This window comes from Lathamus discolor, chromosome 2, assembly GCF_037157495.1.
Source record: "Lathamus discolor isolate bLatDis1 chromosome 2, bLatDis1.hap1, whole genome shotgun sequence".
Lineage (NCBI taxonomy): Eukaryota > Metazoa > Chordata > Aves > Psittaciformes > Psittacidae > Lathamus > Lathamus discolor.
The window spans coordinates 3,010,633-3,028,698 of record NC_088885.1 but is presented as its reverse complement, the minus strand read 5'-3'; the positions used below and the strand labels follow the sequence as shown (position 1 = coordinate 3,028,698).

At 47.3% G+C, this 18,066-nt stretch overlaps 1 protein-coding gene across 12 annotated transcripts in view; it reads right to left on the bottom strand.

The window, feature by feature from the left end:
• Positions 1-8,863: 8,863 nt before the first annotated feature.
• The window catches only part of POMGNT2 (protein O-linked mannose N-acetylglucosaminyltransferase 2 (beta 1,4-)), a 32,078-nt gene continuing 22,875 nt past the window's right edge, over positions 8,864-18,066 (bottom strand). For 11 of the 12 annotated variants that reach the window (XM_065665461.1, XM_065665454.1, XM_065665457.1 and 8 more), the window contains one exon: positions 8,864-11,164. In XM_065665461.1, coding sequence (XP_065521533.1) covers positions 9,336-11,072 — 1,737 coding nt within the window. In that variant the 5' untranslated portion in view covers positions 11,073-11,164 and the 3' untranslated portion in view covers positions 8,864-9,335. Of the gene's footprint in view, positions 11,165-13,388; positions 13,617-18,066 lie in introns of all 12 variants that reach the window. The other variant, XM_065665452.1, reaches the window with a different exon arrangement.

The following is an 18,066-nucleotide window of genomic DNA, read 5'->3' as shown; positions in this document are numbered from 1 at the left end:
GAAATGACTGACAAATGGTGTGGAGTGAGGCCAGCACATCCACAGGACACACTGCTCACTGCTGGTGCTGTTCCACAGCCCTTCACCTTGGCCAGCAAGCAGTGAGAGAGCACAGGGAAGCTGCCACCAAACGCAGAGAGGTTTGTGGTACCAAGGGCAAGCTTTAATCCCACTTTTGAGGTGGGAGGTGATGCACCAGTCCCAGTCTGGACCTGGGAAAGCCTGGCATACAGCTGGGCCACCCAAAGGGGTTGGCCCAGGTGGTCTCAAAGTGGGTTCAGAGGGGTGTTGGAAGGAGGGTACACGCTGTGCTCAGCCAGGATGCACGTGCCATTTCACATGATGGAAATCCACGCATCACTGCGGATTCATGGTTGCTTGCTCCTCCTTTACTCAGGCCCACAGCCAGCTTGCTTGGTCTGGACAAAGGACGAGGAAGCAGAGGATAAGACCACGGAGAAGCTGCTTGGCAAAAGCCCAGTCCCAAAGCATCGTGTTTTCCAGCACCGGGATGCTGTGTGCTGCTGGGGCATCTGAAACACAAAGCCTGGAGACCAGCCTCATGTATTGCTCCAAGGGCATCTCTCTCCCAGGTCCTCTTCACCAGGGTAACTCCTGTTTTGCCTCTATCTCCTGGCAGCCCCTTGGTCCTTCCCCTTGCTTGCCGCTGCTCTGCTGGCACCAGGGGGGTGGCTGATGAGAGCTGGCAGGAGCATGGGCATGAGTCTGAAAGCTGGAGAGAAATGGGAGAGACGCAGCATTAATTATGATGGCTTGGGACCAGCTGGAACTGCCGCACCGAGTTAACTGAGGAGAAAACAGCTCGTGGCTCAGGGACGAGGTGGCCGGGGGGGCTCAGCAGGGGGGGATGCCAGATGAAAACCACCACTGCATGCCAGCCCCCTGCGCTTCCCTGGCCTGGGCCCTGGAGCATCGCCCTGGTGTCACCACGGATGCAGCTCGGATAGAGGGAAAACGGAGGGAGCTCACTGGCCACAGCGTTTTCCTTTGAAGCCCAGCCATTCCGTGTGGGCCCCCAGGTTGGCAGGGAGCCCTTCTCAGCTAAAGCTGCCTTCTTAACTAAAGTGGGAAATTAATTACCCTGAGCTGCACCTCCGAGTGAATGATGGGCAGCAGCGCCTGGTCTCAAGCACCTGAGTCAAGCTCAGCGAAGCAGCCCGGAGCCTCATTGCTTAGCGTGCTGCAGGACCACGGCTTTCAGTAGGCAGGACCTTAGGGGAAATGCCCTACACCAAGGTGCAAAATACCCGGAGCTCTTGGTAGCTCTGGGCTGGGGTAGCAGCAGACGCACATCAAGCGGGTGCTTCTGCCGGAGATACCAGTGTGGCTGTTTGAACTCTTTAACTGGAAACGGACAAAACCTGTTAGTAAATGAGGCTGGGTTTATGCTTCTTGCCGCCCCTGCTTCGAGCTGTTGATTTACAGTCAGTTTGCACTTTGGGGTAGTTTGCATTTTTGGAGCGTTTCCCTTTGGAATCGTAAAAGGTCAGTCTAAAAGAGTGCGTTTCGAATCTCTTGATTCCATGGCAAGGTATGGGCCCCCCTGTGAGTCAGGGAGCTTCAGAGTTAAGCAATAAACGGGGCCTTTTCATAGCTACTTCCAGATTTTCCCTTCTATTGTAAATACATGTAAAGGTAAGCGTGCTCCTAGGGCAGCCCAGCCAGCAGGACCCCCCCCCCCCCCCCGTCCCCCTTATTTCACAGCCCCAACAAACCTGGCTGTGCCTGCACTCCTGTGCACTGATTTTGTGGCTCTCTGCTTTGGTCTTTTTCCCAGTAAGCAATTGCATTCAGGGGCCTGATTTGCGTTTATTCCTCTGCAACCTGCGTGGTTGTTTCCGTGAAAGCAAAGGGTACGAAAAAGCCATCAAACCAGAACAGGGGAAAGCGCTCTGGAGCTGCAGCTGGATGCACTCACTGCACCTGGTTGGGTTCAGGCCTGTTTGCTTGCTCCTGAAGCTGTTGGTCACCCCACGGTGGTAATATCTTCCTGCAGATTATATGGGATTGGCTGTAAGGGGTTGTTTTTATTTCCACCAAGCAGATAAATGTTTGCAGGTAAGTGGCTTATCTGGCCCGAAGCAGCACAAATCGAGGGGCACTGCTGCTCTGCAGGGATAATTTTGTGGGGTTGGTTGGTTGGTTGGTTGGTTGGTTTGTTTTCCTCCCTAAAACGTTATTGAAAGAGCTGAGGAAGCAGAGATAAATCCTTGCCTGGAACCGCATGGTTTGTTTGTGTGCAGCACTAACCTAGGCAGCCCTCATCTGAGCTGTTGGTGAGGATGCATCAAACTGGTCACCGATAGCATAGAATCACAGAATGGTTTGAGTTGGAAGCGACTGTAAAGCTCATCCAGCTCCAACCCCTGCCATGGGCAGGGACATCTTCCACTAGAGCAGCTTGCTCCAAGTCCCATCCAACCCGGCCTTGAACACTTCCAGATATGCTCTGCTCTTGCTTTATACGAGATAAGGATTGGCTCAGCAGGAGCAGGGTAAGACCCGCGGTGCTTGCCTTGGGGAAAAGCCACACAGGCAGCTGTGTCCATCAAGAGCCTGGTGCTACATACCTGCCACCCTCACCTACACCACTGCTATATTGTGAGTGCAATCCGCCAGCTAGCGACCTCCTGAACCTGGGCCATAAGGAATCCTGTCTTTCTGAAGGAGAACACGCTTAAATTAGGTCCTCACTCAGAAAGGTGATGGCAGCCAGAAGGGGAACATGCAAGAGAGAGAAAGAAGACAGCCGCTGTTTGGTGCCTTGCTTTCTGTCTACAAGCTTTGCAGCACAGCTGTGGAGGAAAATGCTGCCCTGAGATTTGCACCAAATAGTCTGTGCGGTAGGCAGGGGCTCTCAGGTCAGCCCCATCGGTTTCCCAGCCCTTCCTCTAGCCCAGCAAAAGGAAAATGGTCTAAATAACACACAGTTTAACCAGAAACTACCTCTAACCCCAAAGCAATTGTTGCCAATTGTTTCAAAGCTAGTTTTCAATAGGAACCTAGCACTGGATTTTTCAGTTGAGAAGTGGTTTTCTCCTTAATAAGTGTTTTGGGGCGGTTTGATTCTCCTTGTTTGTTCACGTTTGATTTTTTGTTTTTTGGTTCATGTCTTGTGTTGTTTTGGGGGTTGTTTTTTTGCTGTCAATGGGTTTTTGGTTTTTCTTCTGGTCCACGCTCTGGCCAAGCTGGAGGAGGTGACTGCTACTGCTAACCAGAGAGCCATCAAAGGGAGGACAAAGGAACAGGGGCTGTCTAGGATGGAGAAGAGAGATGCTAAACGGGTGGGTTTGTCTGTGCATGCTGCATTATGCATCCAGGGACACAGCTAACCCAGAAGGTAAATCAGGCAATTGGAGCGAGCCTGTTTGAATAAACACCAAACAAAGAGAAACTCGATTAAACTTTAAAGGCAACACGTTTTCAAATGGCAGGACTAAGCAGCGTTTAAAGGTGGTGATCGCTGCCAAGTTATTTCAAGCAGACAGGAGGCTATTCCTGCCTCCTATGAACATGCCAACAATTAATTTAGTAATCAGCACGTTCTGAAGGGGCGATTTGAAAGGGTGACAAGGAGGGCCAGGCCTTCCATCAGTGTAAATTCACATTGGCTTGCTGCATCGCAGCCAGCCCTGTGCTAGAAGAGGCTTTAGCTCAAGCCCCCTTTGGGGGGGGGACATGCTTGGGGGGGAGGTGGTGACTTCTCTAGCATAAGGGTGGTGATGTGCCTCATACACATGCAGATGGTGATGCTTCTCATACCACCCACAGCACAGATGGACTGTCAGTCATCACATTGAAAGCCATTCCAAAAGCATGCCTACCCCAAGTCCAGCAGGGAAAAATTAAGTGCTGTTTTATCCACTAAACCTACACTGCCTTACTCCACTCAGACACCAAGAAGCAAAAATACTATAGAAATAAGTCTTCTGTTTATAGAGCTTGGCAGATGAGATATAACAATAAAGATGCTGAAGTCACCCTTTTGTTTAATGTAAATTAAATGATGTTGTGCTTATAGAGTCCCTTTCATCCAGGGATCCTGGAGAGCAGCAATCTCTTTGCTGTGCAGAGGACCAACTTCTGCTCTAAAGAGGTTAAAGGCTTGAGTCAGAGCCCTGCAATAAACGTGGCTCTGCCCCAGAGCCATCTACACCAACAGCCTGTGTGGGGCAGGGTTTTAAAACACATCATTTCCTAAGCGTCTTAATTGCATGTGGGTCCAGTGTGGTGCTGCTGTCTTGGGACAAGCCATCCACATACCTGGAGCGGTGGGCATGCAGAGCCTTAGAGACAGGGGCAAAAATGTGGCCTGCAATGGAATGAAAAATAGATACATAAAAATCAATAGACACCTGTGAAAAACATTCCTGTCACACATTTATCTTGAGTAACGTGTTTAGTTGTTAGAGGCTAAGGTGATGGAGCCAAAAAAGGCATTTTGTGTTATTCCTCATCAAATCTTCTAAGAAATGGTCTGGTTTCTCCTGCAAATATATTTCCTAAGCTGTCTTTTAAAGGGTTTGTTTCTCCTATTTATTTTCCTTCCCTCCACAGCAGCTCTCAGAACCCCCGAGTTATTGCTCTTAAGAATTATGATTTCTTTAAGAAAAGGATCTGTCCAAAAGAATCAGGGGAGAGGAGAAGGAGATAGAAAAATTGCAAACTGAACTCTGCAAAACCAGTTATTTTTATTATCTATCACTTTCTGGAGGTGCAAAACCTGCACCAGGTGCCAGTCTGGATTGCAGCCAGCTCATCCCTGCCTGCCCCTACCACCCACAAGCATTGCCAAAGGAGAAAGAAACCAAGAGCAGAAGAAATCCATAGGGCTAGTGAGAAAAGGTGCAATAATTTTGCTAAGCAAAAGCTGGGCAGTAATAACCTATGACAGACATGGGTTTTCTGGATGATGTTTAGGATTCTGCATCCTTTCAAAGGCTGTGTGGCACAAGAGCTGCAGCATCCCTGGCTGGTGAGGAGGTGATCAGCTGGTGGCCACCAAGGTGCCCCATGGGCTGTGCAGAGAGAGATGAAGAGGAGCTGGGTTACACCCAAATGAGGACATCGCTCCCAGGGCATCAGCATCCTCACTGCTTCTTGCTCGGCCAACAGCTCAGTGATGTCTTCATGTGGCTCCCAGCCAAGGGAGCAGCTCCGGACATCCACCTCTAAGCCACTCACCCTCATGTAGAGGACAATTCCGGCTTGGAGTAAGGGCTTAAAAGCCAAGCAGAGGATGTCGATAGTCACTTAGCAGGACAATCTCCACGGGGCTCTTGCATCATCCGTATATTTTCATAGAGAACACAGGATTTCATTATTACTTCCCAGTGTGTGAAGTTCCCGAGAAGCTGTCAAGAAAGTGCTCTAGAAATTTCCTGATGAGAGCTCCCCATGCAAACGCCACTGGCTAGGCTGCTTGGAACAAGTCCCTCCCACCACTCCATAGACCTGGAGATGGTCTGACTGGCTTTTTAGCCATCACTTGGTGCTACTCTAACCTGCTCGCTGCTCTTGCAGTCTATGCCTCCAGAGCAACCGGCCTTCCACTGCGTTACGCAAGGGGTGGTCCATTTAAGACAAGCTCCATCTGTAAGTCTCAGCTCTCCACAGCCCTGGTGGCAGCACATCCTTCTGAAGAAACACACCCAAGCCATGTTGGAGCCTCTCCAGGAATGTTTCTGTTCTTGGATATTGATCTTTGGGGTGAGTCTTGGCTATAAGCAACAGAAAATAACAGTAGTGTGAATTGCTCTGGCTCTGTTAAGGTCACCACCACACTTGAGAAGTCCCACTGGGAACTGTTACCATACTGCCTGCAGCTGCCTCTCCAATACTTCACACGTTCAAGCTGGTAAGTGCTCTGTTTGGTCCTTCATACTCACACATGCGAGTAAGCAGCCCTGCCGCAGCAGCTGCCTGCTCCTTGCACTTGGGCTAATTAAAAGGAGAGATGAAACTGCAGCCAGAGGAAATCCTCCTACATGATCCATCTCTGAAAGCACGGCCAAGTCTGGCAGCAGCGAGCTGGAGACCAGCTTGCTATTAGCATCCTCCTCTGCCCCCAGAGGGTTTTGGATTTAATCCCAGCTTTTTCCCTTCTTCCAGGACAGTGGGGCCAGACAGCATCACAGAGCTTAATGTATTTGCTCTGGGAGCAAAACCAAATGATGCAGTGCTGGAAGGAGCAAGTCTCTTGCACAACACAACTTGTCAAACCCATCCCCATATGCTTGCCTTGGAAATACAGTAACCAAGGTCCAGCCCTGCCTTCCTGCATGTGTGAGAGATGCAGCCCCAGCCCCTGTGCACAGAGGGCCCACATTCATTCCAGGATGAAGCTTTAAGCGATGCCAGGCACGCATTCCTTCTGATCAACGAAGAAGTGGTACTGACAAAGTCCCAATGGGTTCTTAACTGTGAAGGCTGGAGGCTGTGAGAGAGGATACTCATGTGAAGCATGGAAAGCAAGCAGCCTGTGGGTCAGGAGAGGATCAGGGGCGAAAAATGGAACGGGCCTGCAGAGCATTGATGGCAGCTATTAAAAGGAAAGGAAATTCACTACGGGAAGTTAGTAGCACTCCAGAGCAGTTCCTGAGGTAGTATAAATCAGCATAACATTACTGTGCCCCATTTATGACAGCTAGAGGCTGGCCCACATCCTCTCAGTGCCGCATGCTCTAGCAGAGGAGGAATTCAGTCTAGTAGTGAGGCTCTGGTACAGACATTCTTACACTGGGCAGGTGATAGAGGCAACCGACAACATCAGCATCACCTCTCCAGTGTTCAGCTACCTCAGCATTCAAAAAGGAAAACCCCTTTGTTTCCACCTCGTAAAATACTCACAGCACTGATGAGGAAGACAGAACCTGAATACGCACTTTTGGAAAGCACATTTGATTAACTCCGGGAAAAAAAAGTGAGTCTCTGAACGCAAGAGACTGCTTCACACTAGAGTTAAGAGCACGGAAACCCGCGTGTATACTTCATTGCCCTGTAGCCAATTTTGTTGATTGGAATCATTAGGGTGTGAGAATAAAATAGTCAATGTGCTGTAGCCAATCTGCAAATGTTAGAAAACCTGCAATCATATGCAACTAATTTTAAGTGAAATGGGATGGTCTACAAATTATGGGGCAAAGGATTGCTATGAAAGGCTCTGAGTAAGGCAGACAGGAAAGCAACACAGAGAGCAATACCTGCCCAGGATGAAGGGTGGTTAGGAAGAGGAAACTACAGGCAGCTCACGCACCCAAAGGACATTACTTCTGAGAACTGACGCAAAATGGATGCTGACTCACTCAGTATTGACCTTGTTGGGTGCCACCATTACCACCTTTGCAATATCCAGGAGGAGGACGGCCACTGGGATACCTTTGGCTTGAATGACGTGAGTGGGAGCTAATCAGTCAGTGAGGTCCTGGGGAGCTACAGATCCTAAAGAGCCTGCTCTCACATCTGTCACCTGCTGGTGAAGTTTTGCTTCACCTCTGATATATGTGGTATGTGATGTGCAGCCACCTGGAGACACTAGGGCACAGCTTGAATACTCACTTCAGCAAGAAGACCATTTTGTCCTACAAAACAACAGTGGGAGTAATCACATGCACCTTTAAAATACCATGGCAAAGATTATTAGCTGGCAGGGCTACAATGACAAAGGAAACACAGACTTTGGGATTGTTGTTCTGTTCCTCTCCCTCCCCTTAAATCATAACCGTGTCTGAAACAAAGTGAGAAGTAATAGAAATGAATATTCAGAAGCAGCACTTGCCTGAAGGTCCAATGTTGTGTTGTGACGTTCCACTCATTTTTCAACCCTGTTTCTTGTCTTGATTTGTACTGCAAGGTTTTTCCCCCCCCCTCTAGAACTCATCTTATAAACCTGCCTTTGGATGTTCATCTATCAGCCCATCACTGAAAAGGCAAGCCATTTATCGTACTGCTCAAGCATCCAACCAGATCTTGGGAGGATGGTGGGAACTGGGGGGGGGAAAGCAGAAAAAAGCAGTTTTCCTGTGGCTTTAAGGCTGGTTATAAACTACAGAGGATGTGAACATCCCCCAGGGAAACACGTCATGCTCCTGCCCCTTTCTTCCTCTCTTCCCCAAGAGCTGTAATTTTGACGCAGAGCTGTTTTTCAAAGACAGCATCATTTAGGGTCTCCACCTAAAGAAGAACTGTGTGGGATGAGGTCCTAAGCAGTCAGTGTGTGACCCCAGCAATGAAGCCAGGTTCTGATCTCAGGGAAAATGAGCCTAAGTCTAGAAAAAACTACTCCCCTCACTGGAGGGTCATCAGCCCAACCCCTGCTCAATGCCACTGCACCCACCTACCTGCCCCCTGCCTGACTCTGCTTCCTCCCACCAACATCAAGGAAAAGTTGTGCACAGAAGGCTTCCCTTTGCGATCACCTGCCTGTTACTGAGCAAAGCATGTAGCTATTAGCAGCTATTATCGACCAGATTATTCTGATCAAACACCAAAATAAAGGATTTCCTTGAGCAGGTTGCTGCAAGTGCTGTCACTTCCCCCATCACCTCTTCCAAACCATCCCCCTCCTTTTCCATGGATCTGTACATAATTCACAAAATGAAAACATGTTAAAACCCTGTAAATAGTTTTATCTGCTCCATCCCTCCTATCTCCTATCTGCTACTCCAGCCTTTTGCTATTGGGGTGCAGTAAGATCTAACTTTAAACATGATGTTGACACTGTAGTCTCACTCTCCTCAGCCAAAATGAAAAAATGAAAAGCCACCCATATACATGGTTTATCACAGCAATAGATAAATCTATCACAATAACGATTCTGACAGGTAATAAAAAGCAAAATATATCGAGGGGGTTTACAGCAGTTTAATGAAGGCTCTCGTACCAAATCCTGAACTCAAAGTTACAGAGTTCTTGAAAGAAAAATAACTTACAATGGAAAAGCTGATGAGAACTGCCCACCTAGCCATGGAATCAACTGTGGTTTAACACTGTGCTTAAATACTCACCACACAATAGGAACGTGTTTAAATCACGACCAAGGTACACATAATTCACTTCCATTGTTTTCAATTACATGTATGCAGCATGTAATTTAACCTCTGGAAGTTACTCTGAAGAACACAGAGGTTTCTTCTTTTTTAACACTCACTGGAAATAAATACCATTTAAAGAATACACATTGAGTGCAATAAAATGGACACTTAGGCACTGGTACAGTCTGGTCCTTTTCAGCCCTCTACAAACTACAAGACAAGAAGTTTTAAACCACAGATGGGGTGGAGAGCAGGTTAGAGCTGTACAAGGAGTGCAGCAGGTTATGTACTGCACAAGAGCACATCTGCAAAAGGTCCCAGAAGATTTTTGTTGAAGATGCAGCGTATCCACACCAGGTATATCGTGAAGGGTTTAATGTTTTCTGAGAAGGTATGATTCTGATGGGACAATATATAAGGCATGTAAGTGTTTTCCCCTTGCTCTTGTATCCACACTTCATATTTCACTTCTCTGACCTTGAGATACTTCAGGTTCCAGGGGATCTGCCAGGATACAGCAAGTTTAGCTTCGCTCGTGCCCTGCACAGAGGCTTGACACTTGGCATCCCTCACTTTGCCAGGGTAAAGGCTACCGGACCATTTCTGCTTCTTGGGTCCAGGCTTAGACTTCACAGTCTGCCTGATCACGTGGATGAGAGAAGGGATGTTCACCTTCGTGTCCTGGTAGGCACGGAACAGCCACTCGGGGTTGCGGCAGCAGAGGTGCCGCGGCACCTCTGTGTTCTTAATGATGCGCTCTTGCTCTGCCTTGTCCAGATGAGCAATCCCACCCTGGTCCCAGGGTCTGTCCGGGTAGGTAACAGTGTCTTCCCTGTCAGTGTTCTGCCAGGCAATGTACTGAAGGTCCATGCCAGGAAGGGTTGCCAGGGTTTTGTAAGGGGTATAGTGCTCAGGGTTGATAGCATAAGGAAAGAGCTCCACCACTGTGGCACCTCTCGGCAGGAAGAGAGACATGACTAACTGGGCCCCATGCATACTGACCAGCATGGACGCATTGCTGATCAACCGGACAATGTCAGAAAAAGAATGCTCCTCCAGAGAGACAGTAATGGTTTTCATCTGAAACTCCTGAGCGAGAGCCAGGATTAGTTCTGCCTCATTTAGGATAAGTCTGTTGATTGTTCGGCTGAACACTACGATGTACTCCTCACTGGAGCTTTCCTCCATGCTGACATTCAGCTTCTGCATCATGAATTTGGTGAACTGCCTGATCTCGTTACCAGAAACCAAGATGTTAGCCTTCGGCCCTTGTGGCTGGACAAATCCGTACTGGTACCAGGTGGTGATTTTGGACAGTCCCACGTAGGCTTTGGTAAAGCAGAGGAGCCTGCCCAGGGTTTTAAGCTGCTCCCTGAGGAGTGGCTGCTTGTTACTCAGTAACTTGTAGAGGTCAAAGTGAACACCTTCACTCCACCCTTCCATGAAGAAGAGCCGTGCCTCCAGGTCTAAATCAGAGAACTGCTGCATGGTGTAATAAATGGGGAGGAGGTCGTCATGAAAGACGTGCATCAGGTTGTCTGGGTTGAACCTGTTAGCGATCAGCGCCACGTCAGGCACGAAAACCGGCTTTGGCATAAATTTCAGCGCAGCAGCTGGCAGCTCCACAAAGTTGAAGTACTGGGTGTTGTGATCTTCCACTGAGGAGAGGTCGAGCAGAGCTGGCTGGAACCTCCGGGAGCCCAGGTTGGGCAGCATGACCGAGGAGTTGCTGTGAAAGTAGATAAACTCCTCAGCCTCAGTAGAGTAGCAGAGGGACTCAAAGCGGCAGATGCGGTCCGTGTGCATCCTGCCAGTGCACACCATCCTGGTACCGTCCTCCACCAGTACCTGCAGAGCCGCATGGTAGTCAATCTGGACCTGAGATTCCTCCTGAGACTGACGCATGAGGACCAACTCCTCTTCGACCATGAAGGCATGCTCTCGCAGTTTGAAGTATTTCCACAGCACGGCAGCGAGGACAGACACGAGCAGGGCATTAAACACAGCTGCTATGCTCATTCTGTTGTTAGATCCTAGCAAGATGACAGGCGGGGAATGCAATGGAGAGGGAACACATCATTAACGCTCCTTGACATGGTGAGGGTGAAGACCTGTGGAAAATAAAACAAGAAAGGAACCATTTCAACACTGGGTTGACTGGGTTTACAGCTCCACCATGAATTACATTTTATGGACTATTCAAGAGAGTTTCAGTAATTTTCCAGGGAACAAGGAAAAAGGGGAAAAGAGTGCCAGAACACTACCTGGTGTGTTCCCTGGGACGCTGGCTCGCTGCTTTTTGCAGACCACTCCAAAAGTGAGAGGAAAGAGTGCCCTGCAATTACTGGGCCCCTGGCCCAGGGCTTGGGAGACTTTGTTCCTTGATCTGCCATAGGCCTTTTGCATAGCTGTGAGTACCCAACTCTGCCTCTTGTACCTACTGCCCAGACAATAGTACAAGGAGCATTGCCAAGGGTAGATTTTGCTATGCTCCATTTCAATACAAAATGTGAACTAGTGAAGGTAACAGTCAATTTAATTTTACTGGGGGGGTGGCGGGACAGGATGATGACGACACAGTCCATAGGCACAGGTCTATGAACTGCCCTGTGAGAGACTCCCAAGTCACTCAGTTATTTCTTTGGCTGTGATCACATATGATCAAAGGCTAAGAACTACCATTGTCTTCCAAAAGAAATATTGGTATGGGAGAGAGGAGAACTCTACTCTTTATGCGAGGAACTGATGTTTCATTAAAGCAATCAAACCTTCATTCACTGAGAATGAGGTGACTTGCACCAGCAGAGCTGGCCCTTACACCAATGGGAAGGCAATATATTTGAAGTGTTTCCACTGCTGGTGTTCTCCCATCCCAACCTGAGAATCTTCTCTATGCTGATCCAAGGCCACCTTGTTTCTTTTTCCATTATAGGAAAGATCCTGCCATGACTTGCTTCCTGTGCAGAAACACTACTGGATTACATCAGCGTACTGATCATATTTTCAACTGTGAACTTCAATTCAGATATTGATTAACCTACAGTACTTACGGGCTTCAATTTTCATTATGCATCAAGGTCCACAGCTCGTCAGGCTGTGAGTAATTGCAGCCACGGGGAACTTTTGGAAGGGAAGTTTCTGATTGGTATATACCTGGTTAGACTGTTTCTAGCTGCAGATTTTTAAAGGTAGCAATTCAAAGTCCCTTTGAGGCAAGTATGCAGGGAGGGGAAAAAAGCAGTGTCTCAACCACATGCTCTGAGATCCCAAGCAATAGTCCCTTAGCATTTTAACCCAGAGATGCTTGTTATTCTGTGGCAGAGTGGAGGAAGATAGCAAAGCATGTTTAGGACCAGTGTGAGCACTTCCTATATCACCAAGGGAGTCCTTTTGAAAAGAGAGATTGCAGCTTGAGCCTGCAATCTGGTTCATACAGCCTGAAATTGAATGGAGAATCATTCACGGAATTCATTGACATTAGAATGGATCCCTACAGATTGTGAGATCCCAACAGCCTGCAGGATCCGTTTTAGGAAGAACTGAAGGTATGTGGGAGACTGAATAATGCCAAAGAAGCGAGTGCTAGCCGTAAGCCACAAAGATTTAAAGGTGGTCTCTGGAGATCTGAGCAACAAATTCATTTCAATTTCAGAGCAGCTCCAGCTACTCAAATCAACCAGAAATGAAGTCCACCTCCCTTTGGCAAGTGGTCTAAAAAGCTGCCTCATTTAGCAACTCCCTAAAAGCAAGCAGCAAATTAAAAAGGTGTTGTTCTCACTTCAACCATAGAAAAGGAAATGGGAAGGGACCCAGAGTGGTCATCTAATTACCAGAGCAGGATCAGCTCTCACTAAACCACTCCCAAAAGATTTTTATCTATCTCATTCTTAACTTACTCATTTCCTCTGCAAGTTTCTAGCAATAAAGGCATGAAGGACTGTAACAAACCCCTTCCTAACACTCACCCTTTGTTTCCATCACAGCAATTTAAAGACAGACAAATTTAACCACAGACAAATGATGGCTGTCACATCACTTCTCAATCTTTCCTTCCCTCTAACAAGGGATGACTGCTGCTCCTGATGGCTTTGAAACTCTCAACCATGGCTGTTCCATGGACAGCCTTGAATGCAAACCTACTGGTGACAGTAGTACATCACTTGGTTAGACTCTGGTAATGCAAACAAACTGGTTTTCAGGAAAAGAAATTTTTGATGGGGACAGATCTTCAGTTATTTTGTTGGTACCACACTTCCAAAGCTTCATTTTACTTCTTTACTATCTTTGAAAGATGTCTAATGATACCACATAACCTCTCCACCACGGACCTCTCACCTTGTGAGCACAGCTTTAAATGGCTTCTGCAGCATCCCCAAGGAAAGGGCTGAGCCCAGGGACCCATGTGGGAAGCCTGCTAGTCAGTATGAAAGGGAAACCTTCAACAGTCGAGTCCGCTGCCCCAAGCACACACTCCAAACGAAGGCCAGTCTGCAGGCATTGTGGAAGTTAACTACTGCAGGTCAGATGAGCTCAACAGCCAAGTCAATGCAAGTTTCAAGAACTCTGCAGAGGAGGAAAACCACATGGCCTCTATTATTGCAGTGCAGTAGGAGGTATGTGTACGTGTAGGTGTTTCAAAGGCATGAGAAGCCCACAAAAACATCACTTGATACCACCTGCATTTCACAGGCATCTCAGTGGTGGAGAGTTCTGTCGACCATTACAAACCCCTTGAGCTGAACAGGCCTCCTTGGAAACAGCCTGCTCTACTATTTCACCCCTGATTTGTTCTCTCCCCTCCAGCCCCAAGGGAAGGGCATATGAGGCACTTCAGAGAGGCAGCCTGATGGATGCAGCTGATGTTCCGAGGTTAGCAATTTTCATTTCAGACTCTGCTACAACAGTACCCACTAAATGGCTACAAATGAACAACTCAGCTTTTAATAAAAATCACCTGCAAGGCTCTCCTCTGTCTCTTCCCTCACTGCACTTTCCCGCTTGCACTTCTCTGTACTTAGCTCAAATGAGTGCATGTACTTTAGCCAACCAGGTGTCAGGAATGAATGTTAAAAGCTAGCAGTGCTAAAGGAATCCATCTTCATGCCTGTTCCTCGTTGCCAATTCGTAATTCCTGGTTCACGCTGCTTAGCTGAAAGCTGCTTTTGATGGAAGTGAACAAGGGGATGTGGACAGGAAGGGGTGTCATAGGCAGAACTGAAAGGAGAATTCCACAGGTACTCGGGGAACTGTCTTAATTCTTTGCCAGTTTTCCCACATTTTATCATCCACCTTTTTTTAAATCCGGTGCTTTCAGTGAACACAGACCTTGCAGAACTAAAGTTTGGTGCTTCAGGGAGTGACAGAACACAAATAGCAACAAACCATCCCGCTCTTTGCTTTTATACACCCAGGAGAGGCTGCACTAAGGGGGTAAAGGCAAACAGTCACTCCCCATGTCCCCTGGTTCCTCAATCCCCCAGGCTGAGATCAGCCATTAAGTGCTGCCACCAACAGAGGTCCTAGAATGGGCAACTTTCCCAGGAGGCAGCAGGTATCTCTGAAATAGGTGAAAGCATTTAGATTTCCACCTGAAGAGATCTACTTCACAATAAAAGAAACTGTCATTTGTAAGTCTACCTCATAAAATGGGTCTGGAGCTGCCACTCTCCTCCCATGGAGCCATCAGAGAACATCTTAAGAACCGAAAGGCATTTGCAGAAGTGGCAGGCCAGATGCACTGCTACTTTCCTTATAAGCAGACTCCTCTGTGCTGTTTCTTTCTTTCTACAAAGAGGTCAGCATCCAGGCTCTTCACACCCCCAGTTGCCCACGGATTATCCCCTTCCCACCCCTACAATGCTCATCCACCCTCTCACTTCCCAGTGTCACTGGGATAACCACAGCTTTGCTCCACATGAGCAATACATCCCAGTTACCAGGGAAATTACATGGACTGACATTTTTTTTACCCTCAGCTTTGAAATGCTAAAGCACCACCCTTCAGCAACAGAAGATGCTACAGCTGATAGACCAGAGCCCAGCCAGAGGAGACATGCATGTAAAAGCAGCACAGAGCTTCTTGCTGTCAAGCTAGTAGAGGGCAACGATGCCCTATGGGAGGGAATGGAATGTGCCCTTGCAGACTCCTGAGAGGAGCAGCATCCAGGGAAGGAGCAGGAGTGAGAAAGGGAGACAGAGGCAGCAAATTTCCCTGGCAGGGATGCTAACAGGGCAGCAGGGCAGCTGAGGTGCAGCACTGCACAGTCAAAGATGAGGAACTCAACACACTCAGTGGTGTAAGGGCAGCTCAAGACTTTACAGTGGAAATAAGAGCACATCCTGAGGCTTGCAGCTCAGCCACAGTGGATGCTGCTCGCTCCAGAGGCTAAAAGCCTGTGGGAGAGACTCTATTTTTGGTCAGCTCCTCTTTGCTCTTTTCCCAAAAGCGATCACAGGCATGAAGAGCTTAGAAAAGGCGGCTTTTCCTCCTCCTCCACTCACTTAGTAAAAAGGTCACAGGTTCATTCTCCCATCCCAGCTACTGCTTCTCTAACTAGCACTGACCACTGGTGAGCAGGTAAAGGCTTCAGGAACATGCATCTCGTGTTCTCAGCAGGCACCTCTGGCAGAGACCTTGAGCATCCCGCAGCATCTGTGGTACTCCCATGGACATTCAGACACTGTGGCACCTTCTGCCTGTCAGCTGCTGGTCATCTGATGTTTTAAACATCCTCAGGAAGTGGGAAAGCAACAGGAAGCATCGATGGAGACACACTGTTCTTGTTAACACGTCGAGGACATCAGAGTGGGTGGGATGGGAGAGATTAATTTCTACTAATAGGCAGTTGGCATAAAAGGCTGTTTGGATTAATTTAAGAGACTAGTTCTGTTGTTCTTTTGTTTTAATTGTGAAGCTAGAGTAGGATGAATCGCTACTTTGAAACTATTAATATAATGGACAATGCTTTAAATCTCTTCTTCATTTTAAAATTTACTATCTATTTAGGTAAGAAATTGGGAGAAAAGCTACAACGCCCACGCAATAAAACCCATGAACATTACTAAAACCCCCAAAGGAAGAGACCAAGAGCTTGATTAGGGAGAACAAGGGTCATGGAGGTGAACAGCACGTCTAATAGTGACCACCAAGTTCTGCAGGTATTAACAAAATGAGAAGTGCTGGTTTTGTCTACTTAGGCCTTGCCAAGCTTTTGTTACCAACTGCCCAAGCACTTTCCAAACCAATGCGCAGTTTTCCAGAGCTAGAGCAGGCTGAAAAATCCTCACAAAATGGGAAAAAAAGCATGAAGGACACACATGTCCCAAGAGCCTCACAGCTCTGTGCACAGAGAGAAATGCCTCTACATGGAAGCCAGCTTGGGTTTGGCCCTGCTGACCAGCTCCCTTGCAGAGCCTGCCAGTTGTGGCAGCAGTGTCCAAGCAGAACGGTCCCTGCAGTTCCTAGGAAAGTGGTGCAACTGGAAGTGGACTGGAGCTGCTCCTGCCACAGGACAGGGAAGGAGTTGGGGCAGGAAATGGGCAGGGAGCCCTTACCCTTCTTATTACAGCAACACAGTGAGAGGGGTGGGAGCAGATGCTCCCTCCTCAAGGCCATTTTGCCCATTAGCACTCCCTACCTCCAGATCCATCTCTCACTAGACTGGCTTTCCAGGACAAGTACAGGAAGATAAAAGCATGCAAACATGGCATTTCACACCACCCCTACAAAATGTCTCCTGTTCTTCCTCCCATCCCTGATGCAAGAGCTTAGCGAAGGATGCGGTATATGTAATACATGCAGTTTTAAATACCTACTTCATTCATGCTCAGAGCAGAAGTTGCTAGAAGGCAACTTTCCCAATTGGAAGGAGGGGGAGTTAGGATTCAGCAGCCAAGAACTGGCTTTTATTCTTATCTCTGTCACAGATTCCCACAGAACTATACAAGCAAGTCAATCCCCACAGCCCAAAAGGCTGTTATCATCTTATTCACTGATTTAATGAGATACATACATTTTCACAGTACATGCCACATTAAAGAAAGGATGGTACACTGAATGAACATTTGCTTTGTAAAAAGCAACCAAGTGTAGAAGTGCTGACTTTTTAAACAGGAAAAGAGCAGATTCTTGAAGGAAGCAAACCCAATGCTTAAAGACACAAATATCATTAATGAAGGCTGATCCAAAGAAGGGATATGAAAAATAAGAATACCTTAAATCTGCAGCCTTGAGGAGAATGTTAAAAATAAAACTTTATTCAGAAAAAAATAAAATCAAAATATAGCAATATATTTAAAAAGCATCTGTGTCACAAACCCCTTAGGTATCTATAGACAGTTGAGATCAGAATTAGGTTTACCTTCAGTTTTTATGCTTTAGTGTAAGTGATGAATAGAAAGCAAAACTTTCTATAAATCTTTCTATACAAGACTGCAACCAAAGAGCCTGAGGCTCTGTGCAATGGTCCCTACTGCAAATGTACCTTCAGTATGAACAGGAGAATACTGGTGGTCACAGGACACCTACCAGTTGTGCTTATAGATAGGAAATCTGAGTTTTCTTCCATTTAATTTTAGAGTCTGCGAGCCCTGGAACAGGAAGAGATCCAACCGGACTTTCAAGCTGCCTAGCAGAACATTAGTATTTGTTGATGCCACTGTCTTGATCTTCAAAAAACAGGTAAAAACATCCCAACACTAAGCAGTCAACACATACAAGCTAGCCATAAAACTGAGCTAAAAGGATGAAACTAAAAAGAATACTTCTTGGGCTTTTGAGGTCCCCATTTCCAAGATCTCTTCTCCATCCAGAATTGCACAGAGTTTGAAATCCTTTCCCCAAACAAAAAACTAACCCTCATCTCCATAAAATTGCCCCAGATCAGATGTATTTCTAATAAACAAGCCTGAGGCGAGAGATGTACTGAAACATGAGCTTAAAAAGAAAGAAAAAAGTATTTCTCTCAGCCCTCAAGTCTTCACCTTCTGACAGTTCCAAGCCTAAAGATGAAAA